General features: G+C 56.3%; 1 protein-coding gene and 2 non-coding genes across 4 annotated transcripts; all 3 read left to right on the top strand.

Moving 5' to 3' along the window:
• The first annotated feature begins 2980 nt into the window (after positions 1-2980).
• On the top strand, positions 2981-10014 carry RPSA (ribosomal protein SA). Of its 2 annotated transcripts, none has more exons than XM_007666135.3 (7): positions 2981-3053; positions 5213-5379; positions 6653-6771; positions 7512-7757; positions 8601-8729; positions 9556-9721; positions 9843-10014. In XM_007666135.3, the coding sequence occupies exons 2-7, from the start codon at positions 5247-5249 to the stop codon at positions 9932-9934; spliced, it is 885 nt and encodes a 294-aa protein (XP_007664325.1). In that variant the 5' UTR covers positions 2981-3053; positions 5213-5246; the 3' UTR covers positions 9935-10014. The 2 variants fall into 2 exon arrangements, with proteins under 2 accessions (XP_007664325.1, XP_001516915.1); XM_001516865.4 differs by having other exon boundaries at positions 9840-10014.
• Positions 6420-6574, top strand: LOC114814016. The gene has a single exon (XR_003761759.1). It is a non-coding gene; the product is annotated as a small nucleolar RNA SNORA62/SNORA6 family (small nucleolar RNA).
• Positions 6917-7077, top strand: LOC114814005. Its single transcript, XR_003761748.1, has one exon. It is a non-coding gene; the product is annotated as a small nucleolar RNA SNORA62/SNORA6 family (small nucleolar RNA).
• Positions 10015-20169: the final 10155 nt, after the last annotated feature.

Raw genomic sequence — 20169 nt, 5'->3', positions numbered from 1 at the left:
TTGTGTGCCGAGCCCTCTTCTCACCCCTGGCCTCATAATACTAATATTGGTTAAACCCTTACTGGGTGCCGAGCCCTCTTCTCACCCCTGGCCTCATAAGAATAATAATAATAATATTGGTGAAGCCCCGCCTTCCGCCCCAATCCCCGCCCAACAACTGCGGGAACCCGAAGCAAAGCCGGAAATTACTCTATTAAGGGATAGTTTGGGAAGCCCTTGCTCTGTGCCCAGCCCTCTTCTCACCGCTGGGCTCATAATAATAATAATAATAACGATATCGATGAAGCCCTTACTGTGTGCCGAGTCCTCTTCTAAGCGCTGGGATCATAAGAATAATATTGGTTAAACCCTTACTGGGTGCCGAGCCCTCTTCTCACCCCTGGCCTCATAAGAATAATACTGGTTAAACCCTTACTGGGTGCCGAGTCCTCTTCTCACCGCTGGGATCATAAGAATAATATTGGTTAAACCCTTCCTGGGTGCCGAACCTTCTTCTCACCCCTGGGCTCACAATAAGAAGAATAATAATATCGGTGAAGCCCTTACTGTGTGCAGAGCCCTCTTCTAAGCGCGGGGCTCATAATAATAATAATTGTTAAGGCCTTACTGTGTGCCGAGCCCTCTTCTAAGAGCTGGGCTCATAATAATAATAATAATAATATTGGTTAATGCCTTACTGTGTGCCGAACCCTCTTCTAACCGCTGAGCTCATAATAATAATTATAATAATTGTTAAGTCTTTACTATGTGCCCAGCCCTCTTCTAACCGCTGGGCTCATAATAAAAATAATAATGATATTGGTTAAGGCCTTACTGTGTGCAGAGACCTCACCACTGGGCTCACAATAATAATAATAATAATATTGGTTAAGGCCTTACTGTGGGCCGAGCCCTCTTCTAAGTGCTGGGCTCATAATAATAATAATTATAATATTGATTAAGCCCTTACTCTGTCCCGAGCCCTCTTCTCACCACTGGGCTCACAACAACAATAATAATAATAATATTGGTTAAGCCCTTACTGTGTGCCGAGTCCTCTTCTAAGCGCTGGGCTTATACTAATAATAATATTGGTTAAGCCCTTACTGTGTACCGAGTCCTCTTCTAAACGCTGGGCTCATAATAATAATAATAATAATAATGATAATATTGGGTGAGCCCTGTTCTAAGCTTTGGGCTCATTATAATAATAATATTGGTTAAGGCCTTACTGTGTGCCGAGCCCTCTTCTAAGTGCTGGGCTCATAATAATAATAATAATAATATTGGTTGAGCCCTGTTCTAAGCGCTGGGCTCATAATAATAATAATAATATTGGTTAAGCCCTTACTGTGTGCCGAGTCCTCTTCTAACCGCTGGGCTCATAATAACAATAATAATAATAATAATTTTGGTGAAGCCCTTACTCTGTGCGGAACCCTGTTCTAATCGCTGGGCTCATAATAATAATAGTAATAATATTGGTTAAACCCTTACTATGTGCCGAGCCCTCTTCTAACCTATGGGCTCATAATAATAATTATAATATTGGTTAAGCCCTTACTCTGTGCCAAGCCCTGTCCTAACCGCCGGGCTCATGATAATAACGGTATTTGTTAAGTTCTCACTAGGTGCCGAGTTAATGATGATATTGGGATTTGTCAGGCGCTTATTTAATCCCCATTTTCCAGATGAGAGGACCGAGGCCCTGAGAAGCGACCTCACTGGGCCTCGTTCGCGCCCGTCACACCTTCGACCCCTGGCCCTCGTCCTGCCTCTGGCCTGGACCGTCCTCCCTCCTCCCATCGCCCCAAAACAAGAAGCAGCGTGGAAAGAGCCCGGGCTGGGGAGTCAGAGGTCATGGGTTCGAATCCCGGCTCTGCCCCTTGTCAGCTGGGCGACTGTGGGCCAGTCACTTCGCTTCTCCGGGCCTCAGTGACCTCATCTGGAAAATGGGGATTAAGTGGGAGCCTCACGTGGGACAACCTGATGCCCCTGGATCTCCCCCAGTGCCTAGTACAGGGCTCTGCACATAGTAAGTGCTTAATAAACACCAGCATTGTTATTATTAACAAATATCACCATTATTATTAACAAATACCACCACTATTATTATTATTAAAATGAGACTGAGCCCCACGTGGGACAACCCGATGACCCTGTCTCTCCCCCAGCGCTTAGAACAGTGCTCTGCACAGAGTAAGCGCTTAACAAATACCACCATTATTATCATTATTAACAAATATCACCATTATCATTATTATTAACAAATACCACCATTATTATTATTATTAAAATGAGACTGTGAGCCTCACGTGGGACAACCTGATGACCCTGTATGTCCCCCAGCGCCTAGTACAGTGCTCGGCACAGAGTAAGTGCTTAATAATAATGTTGGTATCTGTTAAGCGCTTACTCTGTGCCGAGCACTGTTCTAAGCGCTGGGGTCGACACAGGGGAATCCGGTTGTCCCACGTGGGGCTCCCAGTCTTCATCCCCATTTTGCAGATGAGGGAACTGAGGCCCGGAGAAGTGACTGGCCCACAGTCACCCAGCTGACACGTGGCCGAGCCGGCATTCGAACTCATGACCTCTGACTCCAAAGCCCGTGCACTTTCCAATGAGCCGTGCTGCTTCTCAAATACCACCATGATTATTAACAAATGTCACCATTATTATCGATATTGTTAGTAACAAACACCACCATGATTAACAACAAATACCATTATTATTATTAATTATCGTGATTATGATCATTAAAGTGGGACTGTGAGCCTCACGTGGGACAACCTGCTGACCCTGCCTCTGCCCCAGCGCTTAGAGCAGTGCTGTGCACCTCGACAGCGCTGCCCCAATCCGACCCTTACTACAATTTCCTGCAGGCCGGGGCGCAGGGGCCGGGGCGCAGGGGCCGGGACGGTCCGGGAGGGGGCGCCAGAGCGCCGGAAGCCCCGCCCCCTGGGCCGGCCCGGGCCTTCCCATTGGCCGTCGGGGGGCTATAAAGGGACGTCACTTCCGCGGCCCCGGCCTCTTTCCGCCAGCCCCAGCGTGGCATCCATACGGCGTCGTAACCGGTGAGTCCCGGCCGAGGGGAGCGGGGGGCGGCGGCGGCGGCGGCGCGGGGGGGAACCCACCGCGGTAGGGCCGAGGGCGGCGGCCCGCCGGGCTGCGGGGGGGGGGGGGGCGCTTGGCCGGACTGCGCACGCGTGGAAGGGGATGCACGCGCCCCGGCGCGCGCCTTCGGCCCGGCGCACGCGCTCCAGCGCGCGGCGGAGGCGGCGGCCCGGCTTCGGGGGGGCGCCCGGGGCCGGACTGCGCACGCGTGGACAGGGACGCCCGCGCCGCAGCGCGCGGCGGCGACCCGGCTTCGGGGGGGGTGGGGGGCGCGCCGGACTGCGCACGCGTGGAAGGGGACGCGCGCGCCAGTGGCGGCCACGACGCACGCGCCCCAGCTTCGGCGGGCGTCCTGGGGCCGGACTGCGCACGCGCGGAAGGGGACACGCGGCGGCTTCGGCCCGACCCGGCGCCTGCGCAGTTGGGGCCCCAGGCCTGCCTTGGCAAGCAGAATAATGGTGCTATTTGTTGAGCGCTTACTGTGCGCAGAGCACTGTTCCAAACGCTGGGGGAGATGGAAGGATTAGAGAAGCAGCGGGGCTCAGGGGAAAGAGCCCGGGCTTGGGGGTCAGAGGGCGTGGGTTCGAATCCCGCCTCTGCCCCTTGTCAGCTGGGGGACTGTGGGCCAGTCACTGCACTTCTCTGGGCCTCAGTGACCTCGTCTGTCAAATGGGGCTGAAAACTGGGAGCCTCACGTGCCTCACGTGCCTCACGTGCCTGGGAGCCTGATGACCCTGTATCCCCCCAGCGCTTAGAATAGCGCTCGGCATATAGGGCTTAACAGATACAGAGGTCATGGGTTCGAATCCCGCCTCTGCCCCTTGTCAGCTGGGGGACTTTGGGCAAGTCCCTTCTCTGTACCTCAGTGACCTCATCTGCAAAAGGGGGATGAAGACTGAGCCTCACGGGGGGCAACCTGATCCCCCTGTATCTCCCCCAGCGCTTCGAACAGTGCTCGGCACCTAGTAAGCACTTAACAAATACCAACATTATGATTATTAAAGTCATCAGGTGCCTGCCACGTGGGGCTCCCAGGCTTCATCCCCATTTTGCAGATGAGGGCAGTGAGGGCCAGAGAAGGGACTTGCCCACAGTCCCCCAGCTGAAAGTCGCAGAGGTGGGATTCGAACCCATGACCTCTGACCCCCAGCCCGGGCTCTTTCCACAGAACCACGCTGCTTCTCATAAGCACTTACTAGGTGCAGAGCACTGTTCTAAGCGCTGGGGGAGATACAGGGTAATCGGGTTGTCCCCCGTGAGGCTCACGGGCTTCATAAACCCCATTTTGCAGATGAGGGCACTGAGGCCCAGTGAAGTGACTTGCCCACAGTCCCCCAGCTAAGTGGCAGAGCCAGAATTCGAACCCACGACCTCGGACTCCCCAGCCCAGCCCCACTTCCCTCTTCCCCAGCGTGGCTCAGTGGGGAGAGGCCAGGCTGGGGAATCTGATCATTCATTCATTCATTCATTCAATACCATTTATTGAGCGCTCATTATAATGCAGAGCACTGTACTAAGCACTTGGACTGGACAATTGGGCAGCAGAGACCATGCTTGGGGAAGCAGCGTGGCTCAGTGGAATGAGCGCGGGCTTGGGAGTCAGAGGTCGTGGGTTCGACTCCCGGCCCTGCCACTTGTCAGCCGGGTGACTGTGTGGCCAGTCACTTCACTTCTCTGGGCCTCAGTTCCCTCATCTGTAAAATGGGGATGAAGCCCGTAAGCCCCACGTGGGACGACCTGATTCCCCTGTGTCTACCCCAGTACTTAGAACAGTGCTCTGTACATAGTAAGTGCTTAACAAACACCAACATTATTATAAGATGTGGTGCACTGAGGGAATGGGACTTATCTCTGTGTGGCTCAGTGAAAACAGCCCGGGCTTCGGAGTCAGAGGTCATGAGTTCGAATCCCGGCCCTGCCGCTTGTCAGCTTTGTGACTGTGGGCAAGTCACTTCACTTCTCCGTGCCTCAGTTCCCTCATCTGGAAAATGGGGATGAAGACTTTGAGCCCCACGTGGGACAGCCTGAAGACCTTGTATCTACCCCAGCGCTTAGAACAGTGCTCTGCACATAGCGCTTAACCAATACCAACGTCATTAGTATTATCTCGCCGTTCCAGGTTCCCGTCGTAACTTTCAAGGGAAACTTTCACGATGTCCGGAGCCCTCGATGTCCTGCAGATGAAGGAGGAGGATGTCCTCAAATTTCTTGCTGCAGGAACCCACTTAGGTGGCACCAACCTTGACTTCCAGATGGAACAGTATATTTACAAAAGGAAGAGCGACGGTGAGTTTCCCATCCGCCTTGGGGATTAACGCTTCCCTTGCTGAATGCCAGTTGCGATAAGCGTCGGCCAGTCAGTGGCCAAATGCTGTTTAGAATCGACCCATCTAAGGGCCAAACCACACTTAGGTCCCGGGAGAGGTGCGGTCAGAAGGGTTCGTTCCGGATTGACGGCGTATTTGAGTGCTTACTCTGTGCAGAGCGCTGCATTAAGCACTAGGGAGAGCGCGATGCGTATTACAGCCTGGATTGATTTACTCTCTGAGGTGAATAAATGATGATGTCGGGATTTAAGCGCTTACTATGTGCAGAGCACTGTTCTCAGCGCCGGGGGAGATACGGGGTCATCAGGTTGTCCCACGTGAGGCTCGCTGTGAGTCCCCATTTTATCAGATCCCAGGGCTAGTAAGGGCTTACTTACTACTCTTCATGCCACTTGGCCAGAATCGAGTAGGGGTGGGGTACTAAACCGATCCCGCGTTGAATCGAACGGAACCCTTTTCCAAAAATGTCGTTGAATTCGACCCGATTTTCAAAAACCCCCGGTCGGTTTGGTATCTCCGATTATCGCTGAAGCGAAGGTACTGGGCGGATGCTTCCGTGTGTTGAATTGAGACGTTAAGGCCCGCTTTCTATCTAGGGGAATTTTAGTTCAGCGAGCGCTTCTCTGTACTCTGAAATTTCCTTAAGCGGATTTCTCTGTCTATTGCAGGCGCCATATGAGATACCCGAGACCCTGGCCAACAATATATACCAGAGTAGCAGGCAATGTGTGACATAAACCAGAAAGAAATGTAGCCTCCCAGAGCTGGGAGGGACCTGGAACTCCCTGCCTGAAGGCAGGTGAATAACTAAACCGCCCCGGGGTGGACGGTCGGCCGTTCTACCCTTCCAGATCGCCCGCGTAGCTCGTTTCGGCGTCCCGTCGTCCTCTCTGTCCCCCGACCCAGCTCCCCGACGCCCGTGTTTTAACGATGGATGGGTTAGATGAGAGCGCAAGGAGGGGCGATGGGAAGGCAGCGTCCCCTCGTCGATGGCCGCGTCCCGCACACTATTAAAGCTCAGAGCTGAGGCCGGTTCCGGGCCTATGAACTCCTGAGTGTCGGAAGTGTGCCACAGTAAAGCGGGCAGGATTTTCGCTAACACCAGGAGAGCTCGCCTCCGTGACTGGGGTTTGATAGTACTCGCTGCCACACGCTTCGGGTTTTTAGAAGGGGCCGTCGGGCCGGTGCGGGGGGGGGGCGGGTGAGGCGTCGCTGATCCTCCCGTCCCTTAGGGATCTACATCATAAATCTGAAGAGGACGTGGGAGAAGCTCCTCCTGGCCGCCCGGGCTATCGTCGCCATCGAAAACCCCGCCGACGTCAGTGTCATCTCTTCTAGGAACACCGGGCAGGTACGTGCCCCGGTGGGATAAGAGCCGCAGAGGTGCGGGGTCGGGTCGTCTACCGCGTCGGGAGGAACCCACGCGGAGAGGTCACGGCGGGAGACCTGCCGGTGTCGAGTTAACCGGACTAACTCCGGGGACCCGGTTGGACGGTCCCGCACACGGTTAGAGCTTGGAGCTGAGGCCGGTCTCCGGCCGATGAACTACCGAGTGTAGGTCGTGTGCCACAGCGAAGGACGGCGGGTTTTTTCGCTAACGCCACGAGGCCCTCGGTGGGCCGACGAGTGGAGTTTGATAGTGACATCTGCCACAGGTTGGAAACTGACGGGGCCTTGTGAAAGCTGAAAACGGGGGGGGGGGGGGGACAAGCGGCAGGTCTCCAGAGGTCCGCGTGCGTGAGGGGCAGCGGACGTCCGGAGCCTCTCCGGACAAGAAGCTAAGCGACTTGCCCAGGGTCACGCAGCAGACGGGGGAGCGGAGCCGGGATGGGAACCCAAGCCTTCCTGACTCCCGGGCCCGTGCCCTCTCCGCTGGGCCGCTCCTGCACGGGGGCGTCGTCCGCGTCGTTGGGCCCGGGGCAGTGTCAGGCGCAGACTTTTCTTCCTCCCGTCCCTTCGACTTCTTCGTGGGTTCTTGAATTGTCTCGCCTTCGGGCCCCGTCCACTGAGAGGACGCACGTCTGGTCTTTTCCCCTCTGCTCCGCCTCCCCCCCCCCGCACCCTCGTAACCTTGTTCGATCCCCTCCTCAGCGCGCCGTGCTGAAGTTCGCGGCGGCCACCGGGGCCACCCCCATCGCCGGGCGCTTCACCCCCGGCACCTTCACCAACCAGATCCAGGCGGCCTTCCGCGAGCCGCGCCTCTTGGTGGTGACGGATCCCCGGGCCGACCACCAGCCGCTCACGGAGGCCTCCTACGTCAACCTCCCCACCATCGCCCTGTGCAACACGGACTCCCCCCTGCGCTACGTGGACGTCGCCATCCCGTGCAACAACAAGGTATGTCGGCCTCCCCGCCCGCCGCCGCCCCTCCGTGAGACTCGAACGCGTCCCGTCGGGGAGGGGGAGGGCGTTGGGGGCCAGACGACCTGGAACCGAGTGAACGTTTAGAGCCGAGGCCGGTTTGGGGCCATCGGACGACCGCAGTTGGGGTGTGATAGGGCTGTGTGGGAGTCTCCTTGGCTCCTGTGAGTGAATTACAGCGGGGGTTTTGCTACAGAATTAAAAAAAAAAAAACACCTCAAGGCCTAATGAAAATTGGCAATTAAGGAGCTCTGAGGACTCCGCTGCTCGTTTTCCATAATCTGAGAGAGGCAGCGTGGCTCAGTGGAAAGCGGCCGGGCTTGGGAGTCAGAGGCCATGGGTTCGAATCCCGGCTCTGCCACTTGGCAGCTGTGACTGTGGGCAAGTCACTTCACTTCTCTGGGCCTTCTGTCAAATGGGGATTAACTGTGAACCTCAAGTGGGACAACCCGATGACCCTGTATCCACCCCAGCGCTTAGAACAGTGCTCGGCACATAGTAAGCGCTTAACGGACGCCAACGTTATTATTGAGAAGGAAAGGCCTTCCCCGAATAAGCCCTCATGTCTTTATCTCCCACTCCTGTTGACTTTTGGATTTTGCACCCTTTATTCACTCATCCCTACAGCATTCACCTGATGTCCCTCTCCCCCTTCGGACGGTGACCTCGTGGGCGGGGGATTTTTCTACCGCCTCTGCGCTATTCTCCCAAGTGCTGTGCCCGCAGTAAGGGCTCAGGAAATGTAATCGATGCCCCCGGCCTGAGGAAAGGAGAGTGCCCGGCGCTTGTAACGAATCGCCGCCTTATCGACCCGTTTAGGGGGCCCACTCCGTCGGTCTGATGTGGTGGATGCTGGCGCGGGAAGTCCTGCGCATGCGGGGCACCATCTCCCGCGAGCACCCGTGGGAGGTCATGCCGGATCTGTACTTCTACAGGGACCCAGAGGAGGTAAGCCACGCGCGGAGCGCTGCGGGTGGAGTTTCCCCCGGCCTAATGGCTCCTATCCCGAATGCCCCCTCGCTGATTCCCCCCCCCGTCCCCGCTTCCGGCTTCTGTCGATTGAGCGTCACCCAGCGTGGCTCGGGGGAAAGAGCCCGGGCTTGGGAGTCGGGGGGGCGTGGGTCCGAACCCCGGCTCTGCCACCTGTCGGCTGTGTGGCTGTGGGCAAGTCACTTCACTGCCTCAGTGACCTCCTCTGGAGAATGGGGATTAACCGGGAGCCTCGCGTGGGACAATCTGATGACCCGCTATCTCCCCCAGCCCTTAGGACAGTGCTCTGCACGTAATCAACGCTTAACAGATACCAACATTATTATTATTACATATCGCCCGACTCGATCCTTCACCCGGTCATACGTTCCTTTCTACGTCAAGCAAATATCCGGCCCTTCTTATCCAGCCTCCTCCTCCCGCAGTTAACCCTCTTGGGTTCACTCAAACTGACCTCCCTGCTTCCCCCTTACTCGCCCCCTTCTTCCCACCTGGAGCTCCCTCCTCCACCGAGCTGCCAACACGCGGCGCTCAGTATGGTTACATTCAGAACCACCGTGGCCGCTGTCCTTATGCTGCCGTTTGAGCACTCACCCGGCCACCCGCCCGTCGAGTCTCTCGTGTGTCCCTCTCCGTCGGCGGGGGTCCTCCAGTGGGCGCCCCGTAAACGCCGTCACCGTGGAGGCATTAGAAACCTGGCGTCCGTACTCGGTGGAGCGTGCCTCCTGGCAACGCGGCCGCCCTGTCGGTTGCCCCGAGTGATCTCTCGCCTCGCGTCGTCCAGATCGAAAAGGAAGAACAGGCGGCAGCCGAGAAGGCCGTGACCAAGGAGGAGTTCCAGGGCGAATGGACCGCGCCGGCCCCGGAGTTCACCGCCGCCCAGCCCGAGGTGGCGGACTGGTCCGAGGGCGTGCAGGTGCCGTCGGTGCCCATTCAGCAGTTCCCTACCGGTACGGTTTAGGGTTATGCGGAGCGACTCGCTCGGGAGGGCGGAGCCGAGGGGAGGGCGGCGAGGCGAGGCGGGATCTGGGGGGGGCGGAACTGATGCCTATTTGTTATTCTTCTCAGAAGACTGGAGCGCTCAGCCCGCCACAGAAGATTGGTCCGCTGCTCCCACGGCCCAGGCCACCGAGTGGGTGGGAACTACCACCGAATGGTCTTGAGTGGAAACCTCTCCCTCTTCGGCGGAGTGCCGTGAAACAAAAAAAGAGGAAGATTAAAGATCCGATTTCTTATACCTCGATTTTTCTCTCTCGGCTCTTTTGGTTGATCACGTGGATGGGATCGGAAATTCATCTTCGAGAAGCCACGAGCAGCAGCGTGGCTCACTGGCAAGAGCACGGGCTTGGGAGTCAGAGGTCACGGGTTCGAACCCCGGCTCTGCCCCTTGTCAGCTGTGTGACTGTGGGCAAGTCACTTCTCGGTGCCTCAGTTCCCTCATCTCTAAAATGGGGATGAAGACTGGGAGCCCCACGTGGGACAACCTGATTCCCCTGTGTCTACCCCAACGCCCAGAACAGCGCTCGGCACATAATAAGCGCTTGACGGATATCGACATTATCATCTTCGGTTATCCCCGGTCTCGTTAGCCGGGGTTCGCCAGTAGGTGCCCCGTTAATGCTATCGCGGTGGAAGCGTTAGAAACGTGGCTTTGGGTTTTGTTCGTACTTCCTGTTTCCTTCGTACTCGGGTTTTTAAGCTCACCTAGGGACCACCGCCACCAATTCTGTTCTCCATCTACAGCTCTTGCAGGTGGTGCTGAGGATTTTGCACATTCAGACACGACGAGCCTGATGACCTGTATCTCCCCCAGCGCTTAGAACAGCGCTCTGCACATAGTAAGCGCGGAGCAAATACCAACATCATCATAACCGTCAGCTTTTAGATCAGAGTTCGGAGCCCTTCACAGACCCCCTATTGACGGAATCCTTTCATCTCTAAGAAGTTGCGGTGGAGGTGGGAGTCGTCCTCCCTTCGCTGGTGGCTCAGCATCCACCATGACCCAGGATTTTCCAGTGTTGAGTGTGGACTCCATTATATGGCCCTGCCTTAGTGTTGGTATTTGTGCAGAGCGCTGTTCTAAGCGCTGGGGGTAGATACAGGGTCATCAGGTTGTCCCCCCTGGGGCTCACGGTTAATCCCCCTTTTACAGACGAGCTAACCGAGGCACGGAGAAGCGAAGCGACTTGCCCATGGTCGCGCAGCCGACAAATGACAAGAGCGGGGAGGTCTTTAACTGTTGGGGAGCGCAAGAACCCAAAGTGCCAAGGGGTGAGAGGACTGAATTTTAGGCTGGAAGTTCCAGCGGAGCTAGAGGAAGCCTTCCCCTCGGCCCAGATTTGTCTTGAGCCTCCCTTCTGTGGGGGAAAAATGCAAGGATGTTTTATATATGTGCATATATATATATACACACCGAGCTTCCTTCAGGGGTAATCGCATTGTGTTAACATCGCTGACGGTGTTATCACCTCCTGTCCAGGGCCGGCGCTAGGTTAATAGGTGCCAAATCAACTGGTTTCTCCCCCCCGCCCCCCCCCATTAATTGTGATCCAGGGGCTGCTGAGCTCCTTGTGGAAAATCCACCTCCCCAATTTGGTACCAGCAGAGCGGCGAGGAGAGGACCGGCTTGCCCCACAGGCCACCATTTTTGGGGGGGGGGGGGTCTCCGGCCCCGAGCGGAAGCGTAGTGTCTCTGCTGAGATTTGAGGAATAGCGAGCCCCGGGAGTCCCCTGTGTGGAGTGGGTAAAAGTACAAAAGTAAAAGTAAGAAGCGGGCCAACAAAATGCGCCTGGATCGTGGACCTCGCCGAACGGTAAGTCCCTTTCCGCGGGCGTGCGGGACGACGACAGTTGCTGGTGGAACAGCTCTGCGTCGATGGAGTCCGTAAAAACACGAGGAGAGGGGGCTGGTTCCCTTCCCGCCTCCTGCCGGCGTCGATTCTGAACCGGCGGCTCCTCAGAGCTTCGAACCGATGCCATTTTGGGTTCCGGGATGAGGGTTCCTACGGTCACTGGGGTTACTTAGCTCGTTTGGAATGACCGCAGAAGTCAAGCCCGGGAGGCGGGACCCGGGTCTTAATCCTGGCTCCTCCACTCGTCTCCCGGGTGACCGTGGGTAAGTCACTTCTCTCTGTGCCCTCATTTCTGAAACGGGGGTTAAGACTCAGCCCTAGGGAACTGTGTCCCAATGCAGCTACCTTGTAATTACTCCAGGGCTTAGTAGAGTGCCTGGCGCATACCGAGCGCTCGACAAATAGCGTTAAAAATCTAAAACTCAGCCTTGGCTGATGGATGCCCATCTCGTGGCACGGTGTGGGTACGTTTATTGGGTTTTTCTCCTGGAGATGATAGCACCACAGCCTACTGGGAGAGGGCTGTAGCTTCCAGGAGAAATAAACGAAGGACTTGGGGGGCACAAGACTAACAGAGTCCAAGCCTATATCGTGGGGAAGGCGCTTGAAAAAATACAATGTGAAAATCAGCAGACCTTCCCTGCCCCCAGGGAGCTAAGGCTAAGGTGACCAACTAACCCCTCTTCTCCCTCCTCCTCTGCTCCCGCACTTCCTGACCCTTGCTCACATCCTCCCGGTTGTCAAACTCCACCTCTTCCCCCCTCTCAGCGGGTTGTCCCACGCGAGGCTCCCAGTTAATCCCCATTTTCCAGATGGGGTCACTGAGGCCCGGGGAAGTGAAGTGACTTGCCCAGTCACCCGGCTGCCAAGGGGCAGAGCGGGGATTCGAACCCACGACCTCGGACTCCCAAGCCCGGGCTCTTCCCACTGAGCCCCGCTGCTTGGCTCTAGGCTCTAAGTTCGTCAGACTGTTGGGTCGTGCTCTCCCAAGCGCGTGATACGGTGCTCTGCACATAGTAAGCGTTCGATAAAGAACCGATGACTGTCTCTATCTGTTACTGATCTGTCCATTCCAAGCGCTTAGTACAGTGCCCCGCACGTAGGAAGCGCTCAATAGATAACGATTGAACGAATAAAAGTCTGAACTAACAACTTTGCCCACAGGCTGAATTGGGGTTGGAAGAAGGAAGGGTCGAGGATAGCGTGGCTCAGTGGAAAGAGCCCCGGCTTGGGAGTCAGAGGTCGTGGGTTCGAATCCCGGCCCTGCCCCTTGGCAGCCGGGTCACTGGGCAAGTCACTTCTCCGGGCCTCAGTGACCCCATCTGGAAAATGGGGATTAACTGGGAGCTTCACGTGGGACAACCCGCTGACCCTGGATCTCCCTCAGCGCTTAGTGCAGCGCTCTGCACCTAGTCAGCGCTTAACAAATACCACCATTACCGTTATTATTAACAAATGCCACCATTAACAAATACCGTTATTGTTACTGTGGGACTGTGAGCCTCACGTGGGACCACCTGATGACCCTGGATCTCCCCCAGCGCTTAGTACAGCGCTCTGCACCTAGTAAGTGCTTAACAAATACCACCATTATCATGAGCAAATACCACCATTATTATTAACAAATACCATCATTATTATTATTAGATGAAGACTGTGAGCCTCATGTGGGACCACCTGATGACCCTGTATGTCCCCCAGCGCTTACTACAGCGCTCTGCACCTAGTAAGTGCTTAACAAATACCACCATTATCATTAGCAAATACCACCATTATTATTAACAAATACCATCATTATTATTATTAGATGAAGACTGTGAGCCTCATGTGGGACCACCTGATGACCCTGTATGTCCCCCAGCGCTTACTACAGCGCTCTGCACCTAGTAAGTGCTTAACAAATACCACCATTATTATTAGCAAATACCACCATTATTATTAACAAATACCATCATTATTATTATTAGATGAAGACTGTCAGCCTCACGTGGGACCACCTGATGACCCTGGATCTCCCCCAGCGCTTAGTACAGCGTTCTGCACCTAGTAAGCGCTTAACAAAGACCAACATTATGTTACCCCAGCGCTTAGAACAGCGCTCTGCACAATAGTCAGCGCTTAACAAAGACCAACATCATTATAATTGTTACCCCAGCGCTTAGAACAGTGCCCTGCACCTAGTAAGCACTTAACAAAGACCAACATTATTATTATTACCCCAGCGCTTAGAACAGCGCTCTGCACAATAGTCAGCGCTTAACAAAGACCAACATTATTGTTCCTCTCACCCTTTTCTGGCCTGTACTGAAGTTGGGGCCCAGATCCCTTTTCCGGAAACTTCATGCTGCACCTGTCCGTTCGTTCATTCATTCATTCATTCATTCATTCATTCATTCATTCATTCATTCATTCATTCCATAGTATTGACTGAGCGCTCCCTGTGTGCTAAGCGCTTGGAATGGGCAAATGGGCAACAGATAGAAACCCCGTCCCTGCCCTCCGACGGGCTCACGGTCTAAGCGGGGCGAGCCAGAGAATGGAGGGGATGCCCAACCCCTCCTGACAACCAAAGTCCCATAAATAGAGCGGAGGCCGTCGGGCGCCCTACCCTGCAGGGGACGCGGTCGCGAAAGCCAACCCACTCCCCAGAAAGGAACGAAATCGACGAGAAGGAGGGCGGGGGGGGGGGGGGGAGGAGGGCCTCCTGGAGGCGGCGCGCCTTCCCCCTCCGCCGCACTTCCGCTCTCGCGCCCCCTCCAACCGTCGTCCGGGCCCCGCCCCCCCCTCGGCCGCCGCACTTCCGGCTCCGCCTCCTCCAGGCCCCGCCCCCTCCCGGCTCTGCCCATTGGCTTCCCCCTCCGCAGGCCCCGCCCCTCTGCCTCTAGGCCACGCCCCTCCCGACGCTGTCCCTTGGCCTCTCCCTCTTCAGGCCCCGCCCCCTCATACAAACCCCGCCCCATCTCCTCCAGGCCCCGCCCAGCCCTTCCGGCTCCGCCCCCTCTCGTCTCGGCCCCGCCCCGTCCCGACGCTGCCCATTGGCTTCCCCCTCCGCAGGCCCCGCCCCTCTGCCTCTAGGCCACGCCCCTCTCGACGCTGTCCCTTGGCCCCTCCCTCTTCAGGCCCCGCCCCCTGATACAAACCCCGCCCCATCTCCTCCAGGCCTCGCCCACCCCCTCTGGCTCCGCCCCCTCATCTCGGCCCCGCCCCCTCCCGACGCTGCCCGTTGGCCTCTCCCTCCTCAGGCCCCGCCCCCGATACGAACCCGGCCCCTTCTCCTCCAGGCCCCCCCCCCCGCCCTCTCTGGCTCCGCCTCCTCTCATCCAGGCCACGCCCACCTCCTCCCGGCTCTGCCCATTGGCTTCCCCCTCCGCAGGCCCCGCCCCCTCCCGACGCTGCCCATTGGCCTCTCCCTCTTCAGGCCCCGCCCCCGGATACGGGCCCCGCCCCTCCCCTCTGGCTCCGCGCGCGCACACACACACACACACACACAGGACCCCGCCCCCTCTCATCCAGCCCCCGCCCGCCCCCCTTCCCGGCTCCGCCCATTGGCTGCCTCCTCTTCGGGCCCCGCCCCCTCCGCCTCCAGACCACGCCCACGGCCTCCCGGCGCCGCCCATCGGCTCCGCCCGCACCTCGGGCCCCGCCGCCTTCCGACCAGGCCCCGCCCACCCCTCCCTCCCGGCCCCGCCCCCTTCCCCCTCCGAGCCCCGCCCCGCCCCTCCCCGGCTCCGCCCATTGGCTCCGCCCGCGCCCCAGGCCCCGCCCCCTCGTCCGAGCCCCGCCCCTCGCCTCCAGACCCCGCCCACCCCTCTCCCGGCCCCCGCCCATTGGCTCCCGCCGCCCTCCTGGCCCCGCCCCCCGAGCCCCGCCCCGCCCCCTCCTCCCCCCGGCCCCGCTTCCTGCGGCATCCGGAGCGGAGCGGAGCGGCCGGGCCCCGCACGGCCCCGCACGGCCCCGGGAGGGGAAGGACCGGCCGCCGCCGCCGCCGCCCCCGCCCCCCGGTAAGCGCTGCCCGCCCCGCCCCTCGGGCTCCCCGCAGCGCCTGGGACCGTCTGGTGCAGGCCTCGGCCGGCGCTGCCTCCCCCCTCCCTCCCTGCGTCCCTCCCTGCGTCCCTCCCCCCCTCCCCCCCCCCGGGGCCCGGGAGCCCCATCCTCCAGCCCCGCTCTCCGCCGGGAAAAGCCCAACGGGGTCACCTCCCTTCCCTTTCTCTCCTCTTCCCTTCCCATCCTTGCCCTTGCTTTCCCTTCTCTTCCCCGCCCCCTCCTTCCCTTCCCCTTCCCACCCCTCCTTTCCCTTTCCTTTTCTTTCCCTTCCCTTTCTTTTCCCTTCCCTTCCTCTCCCTTCTCTTCCTTTCCCTTTCTTTTCCTTTTCCTTCTCTTCCTTTCCCTTTCTTTTCCTTTTCCTTCTCTTCCTTTCCCTTCCCTCCCTTTCCCTTTCCTTCCTTTTCCCTTCCCTTGCTTTCCTTTCCCTCCCCCCCTTCCCTTCCCTTCCCTTCTCTTCCCTCCCCTTCTCTTTCCTCCCCTCCCTTCCTTTCCCTTTCCTTCCCTTCCCTTTCCCTTCCCTTGCTTTCCTTTCCCTTTCCTTCCCTTCCCTTTCCCTTCCCTTGCTTTCCTTTCCCTCCCCTCCCCTCCCCCTCCCCTTCTCTTCCCTCCCCTCCCCTTCTCATCCCTTCCCTCCCCTCTGTTCCCTCCCCTTCCCTCCTCTACCCTTCCCTTCCCTTCCCTCCTCCTCCCTTTCCCTCTCTTCCCTCCCTTCCCTCCTCCTCCCTTCCCTTTCCTCTCTTCCCTCCCCTCCCTCCTCTTCCCTTCCCTCCCCTGTCTTCCCTCCCCTTCCCTCCAACTCTCATCCTTTCCCTCCCCTCCCTTCTTTCCCCGGAGAAACTGCATGGCCTAGTGAATCGTGCCATGATGATGATGGCATCTGTTAAGAACTTTCTATGTGCCAAGCATCGTTCCCAACGCCGGGATCCCAAGGGCCCGGGTTCTAATCCGGCACCCGTCAGCTGCGGAACCTTGGCTCGGTCACTTCACTTCTCCGGGCCTTAACCCCCCTCATCCGGAAAATGGGCATTTGAGACCCGGACACCCCTACGTGGGTCGGGGGCTGGGTCCAACCCGATTTGCTTGTATGCACCCCGGCGCTCAGTACAGTGCTTGGCACATAGTGAGCTTTTAAATACCATCGACTGTTGTTATTATGGTATCCCGCCTACCCCCCCTTCCCCCCCGGGCCCCAGCTAACCTAACCCATCCTCTCACCCCGTCCCATTCACCACGTCCAGTGTGTCCGGCCCTCCCCAAATAATAATAACGATGGTGTTTTTTAAGCCCTTGCTGTGTGCCAAGCATTGTCCTGAGCGCTGGGGTAGATGTAAGGTCATCGATCGTTCCACCTGGGGTCTTAATCCCCATTTTACAGGTGAGGTAGCTGAGGCCCAGAGAAGCGAAGAGGCTCGCACCCAGCAAACAAGTGGCGGAGCCGAATCAGAACCCCCGTCCCCATTCCCAAACCTGTGCTCTTTCCACCAAACCACACTGCTTCTCTAATAACTACCATCGTGTCCTCTAAATAACTCGTTTCCTTGACCTGTAATTTTTTGGTCAGTGCCACTCTGTACTCCCTTCCATTTCTGTCCACTCCCCTGGGCGCTTAGTACAGTGCTGTGCACACAGTAAGCGCTCAATAAATACCGTTGAATGAATGAATTCCTGCTCACTCGATCAATCCCCCGTCTCCTCATTCATTCAGTAGTATTTATTGAGCGCTTACTCTGTGCAGAGCACTGTACTAAGCGCTTGGAATGGACAGTTGGGCGACAGATAGAGGCGATCCCCTGCCCGATGACGGGCTCACGGTCCTCACCTGTGATGATTTTGTCTCGCCGCCCCACTCCCGCACTGTCCGTGCCTCAGTGCTTCACCTGTTGCTCCCTGAACCCCCGTCTTTATGCTGTTTTCTGCCCATCCCCACCCGCATCCTTCCCCTCCTTGTCATTCCTCTGATCCCTTTCCTTTTTTTTTTTTTTAAACGATGAGGAATCCACCCATTTGGGATCCTGGAGCCCCGGCTCTAAACCTTCCAGAACGGAGAGGTCCGTTTCCCTGGAGCGAGGCAAAAACATGAGAAAGCAGGGTTTGACCCAGGAGGATCTGCCCGCCTATCTTGTTGTTAGGGTTAAATGCCCCGGTAATGGGAGAACCCTAGAAATTAAACGGTCGGTCGGTGGGTGAGCTCTTGTTTCTCCTGCTGTGCTGTTCTCTCACACTTGGCCTGTTGATGGTTTTGAATGCTGTTTCCCGAGGAAACCTTGTCTCGCAAGGACCCTTCTGAATTGTTTGTGACCTCAAGTGCTTCCCGACTAGAGGTGCTGGATCCTTGAGATCAATCAGCGGTGTTTATTGAATGCTCATTGTCTGCAAGGCCTCGTACTAAGCCTGGCGGAGGACAGGAGAAGCGGTGAAAATGATCTCTGCCCTCAAGGAAAAGCGACAATCTTGCGTTAAGTAGGTTGTCGGCCTAGTCGTGTACATTCAGACTCTGTCCATGCAGAGGTTTGATAGTATTGCGTATCTCACGCTGCCGGGCCACCCCGATTCTGGGAAATTCTGTCATAACCTTTGTGGGTTTCAGGGAAGCTCCACCTGGCTCAGTGAAAAAGCACCCGGGTGATGTCAAAAGCGACCGGAGAAGTTACCGTGATGTTAAAAGTGACTGAAGAAGTCACCGCGCCGTCTCGCCGTCAAGTCGGAAGATCCACTCTGTCGTAATTTCAGTCGAGCGGGCCAAAACCAGAATTCTCCATCTATTTAGTCCGGGAGGATTTGGGTCTGCTCAGTTCAGGGGTCCTCTTGGAAACCAGGTTGGGGTTAATTGGGTTTGCCGTTTCCTGAAAGAAATGACTTTTTGGTTTCTGGTTTGGACCGATCAAGCCCTGGGTGTGGAGGCTTAAGGATGCGCCCTGACAGTCAGTGAGGGCTCGCTTTGATTTTTTTGAATGTGCTAATAAAAAGGATTAGGTAGTTGAAGGATTGCTGAAAATGAGCTGGAATCAAGTGCTGAGGAGGCTGTATTTTTAGGAATCCGCCGATACTGTATAATTTAAGAATATGCCGTATTCTTTTTTCATGGCCTGTTGTTCTTTGAGCAGTCTGTGTGCGGAGCGCTCTCCTAAACGCTTGGGAGAGTGCAGTGCTGTGGGGTTGGTAGACGTGATCCCTGCCCTCAAGGAGCTTACCATTTAGTTAAAGAGCTAGGTTTTGAAATCTTTCAGACCTCCTGAAGAAATGGAAAGAAAAAAACCAAAACCAAGATCCAGCCCTTATTTTTCTGAGTGGCCTTATTTCAAATGAATTCAATTGTATTTATTGAGCGCTTACTGTGTGCAGAGCACGGTAGATCAATCATCATCCATCAGTTGTAATCATCGCGGGCCTACCATGTGGAAAGCACTGTCCTAAGCACTCGGGAGGCTCCTGCAGAAGCAAATCTTAAGTTTCCTGCCTTTAAGGAGCTAACTACCCAGGGGAGATGGTGACAAAAACTATTTCAAATAGTGTACGTAGGAAGATAGAGCCCAGAGTGGTTCAGTTATAGCAGGATGAAGTAATAATAATAATGTTGGTATTTGTTAAGCGTTTACTATGTGCAGAGCACTGTTCTAAGCACTGGGGTAGACACAGGGTAATCAGGTTGCCCCACGTGAGGCTCACGGTCTTAGTCCCCATTTTACAGATGAAGGAACTGAGGCCCAGAGAAGCGAAGTGACTTGCCCACAGTCACCCAGCTGACAAGTGGCAGAGCCGGGATTCGAACTCATGACCTCTGACTCCCAAGCCCGGCCTCCTTCCACTGAGGCACGCTGCTTCTCTAGCAGAACAAGTAATAGAATATACAAATCCAAATAAAAAATGTGCATAGCGACATTCAAGGAGAGCCTCGAAGCTAAGTGCGAGAAGTGTTGGCCTGGTGCAGAATGGTTGGCCGTCGGTTTTTGAAAAGCGGAGAGGTGGAGTCCGAGACAAGCTTCAGTGAGATGATCCGTGGAGAGGGGAGAGGCCGAAGGCCGGGTAACCGACGAGGAGGCTGATAAATTAGCCCGGCTGCGATCTGACAAGAGCTTGGACGAGGATGGTAGCCGTTTGGGTGGAAAGGAAGGGTCGGGATCAGGAAACGTCACATAGGAAGAACCGGCGGGATTTCGCAGTATTGCCCGAACCGGAGCAATTGGTCAAGTACGTACGGGGAAACCGGAAACTACAGAGCAACTCCTTCCGTAATATTTCTTACTCTACCTTCCTGTTACTCTGCCGTCTGGATTCAAGTTGATCGGTCTCGACTTGAGAAGATGATGAAATCACTCTTGATAGTCCGCTGGTGGGGCTTTAATCCAAGATTTGGGGGTTGCTTTGCTCTCTGGGGGACTGAAAGTTCGCCTTCATTCAGTCGTATTTACTGAGCGCTTACTATTTGCAGACCGCTGTGCTAAGCGCTTAGGAGAGTAGAATACAATAATAAGCAGACGCATTCCCTGCCAGCCAATCAATCA

The sequence above is a fragment of the Ornithorhynchus anatinus genome, chromosome 8, assembly GCF_004115215.2.
Source record: "Ornithorhynchus anatinus isolate Pmale09 chromosome 8, mOrnAna1.pri.v4, whole genome shotgun sequence".
NCBI lineage: Eukaryota > Metazoa > Chordata > Mammalia > Monotremata > Ornithorhynchidae > Ornithorhynchus > Ornithorhynchus anatinus.
Note: the sequence above shows the minus strand (reverse complement) of the source record. Positions and strands in the feature narration are given on the sequence as shown.

What these genes read in the sequence shown, in the direction of transcription:
- RPSA (XM_001516865.4), top strand. Translation starts at nt 5,247, where the DNA reads ATGTCCGGAGCCCTCGATGTCCTGCAGATGAAGGAGGAGGATGTCCTC. An exon ending in TCTACAGGGACCCAGAGGAG is followed by an intron (nt 8,730 to 9,555) that starts GTAAGCCACGCG and finishes CGCGTCGTCCAG; the next exon opens with ATCGAAAAGGAAGAACAGGC. An exon ending in CATTCAGCAGTTCCCTACCG is followed by an intron (nt 9,722 to 9,839) that starts GTACGGTTTAGG and finishes TATTCTTCTCAG; the next exon opens with AAGACTGGAGCGCTCAGCCC.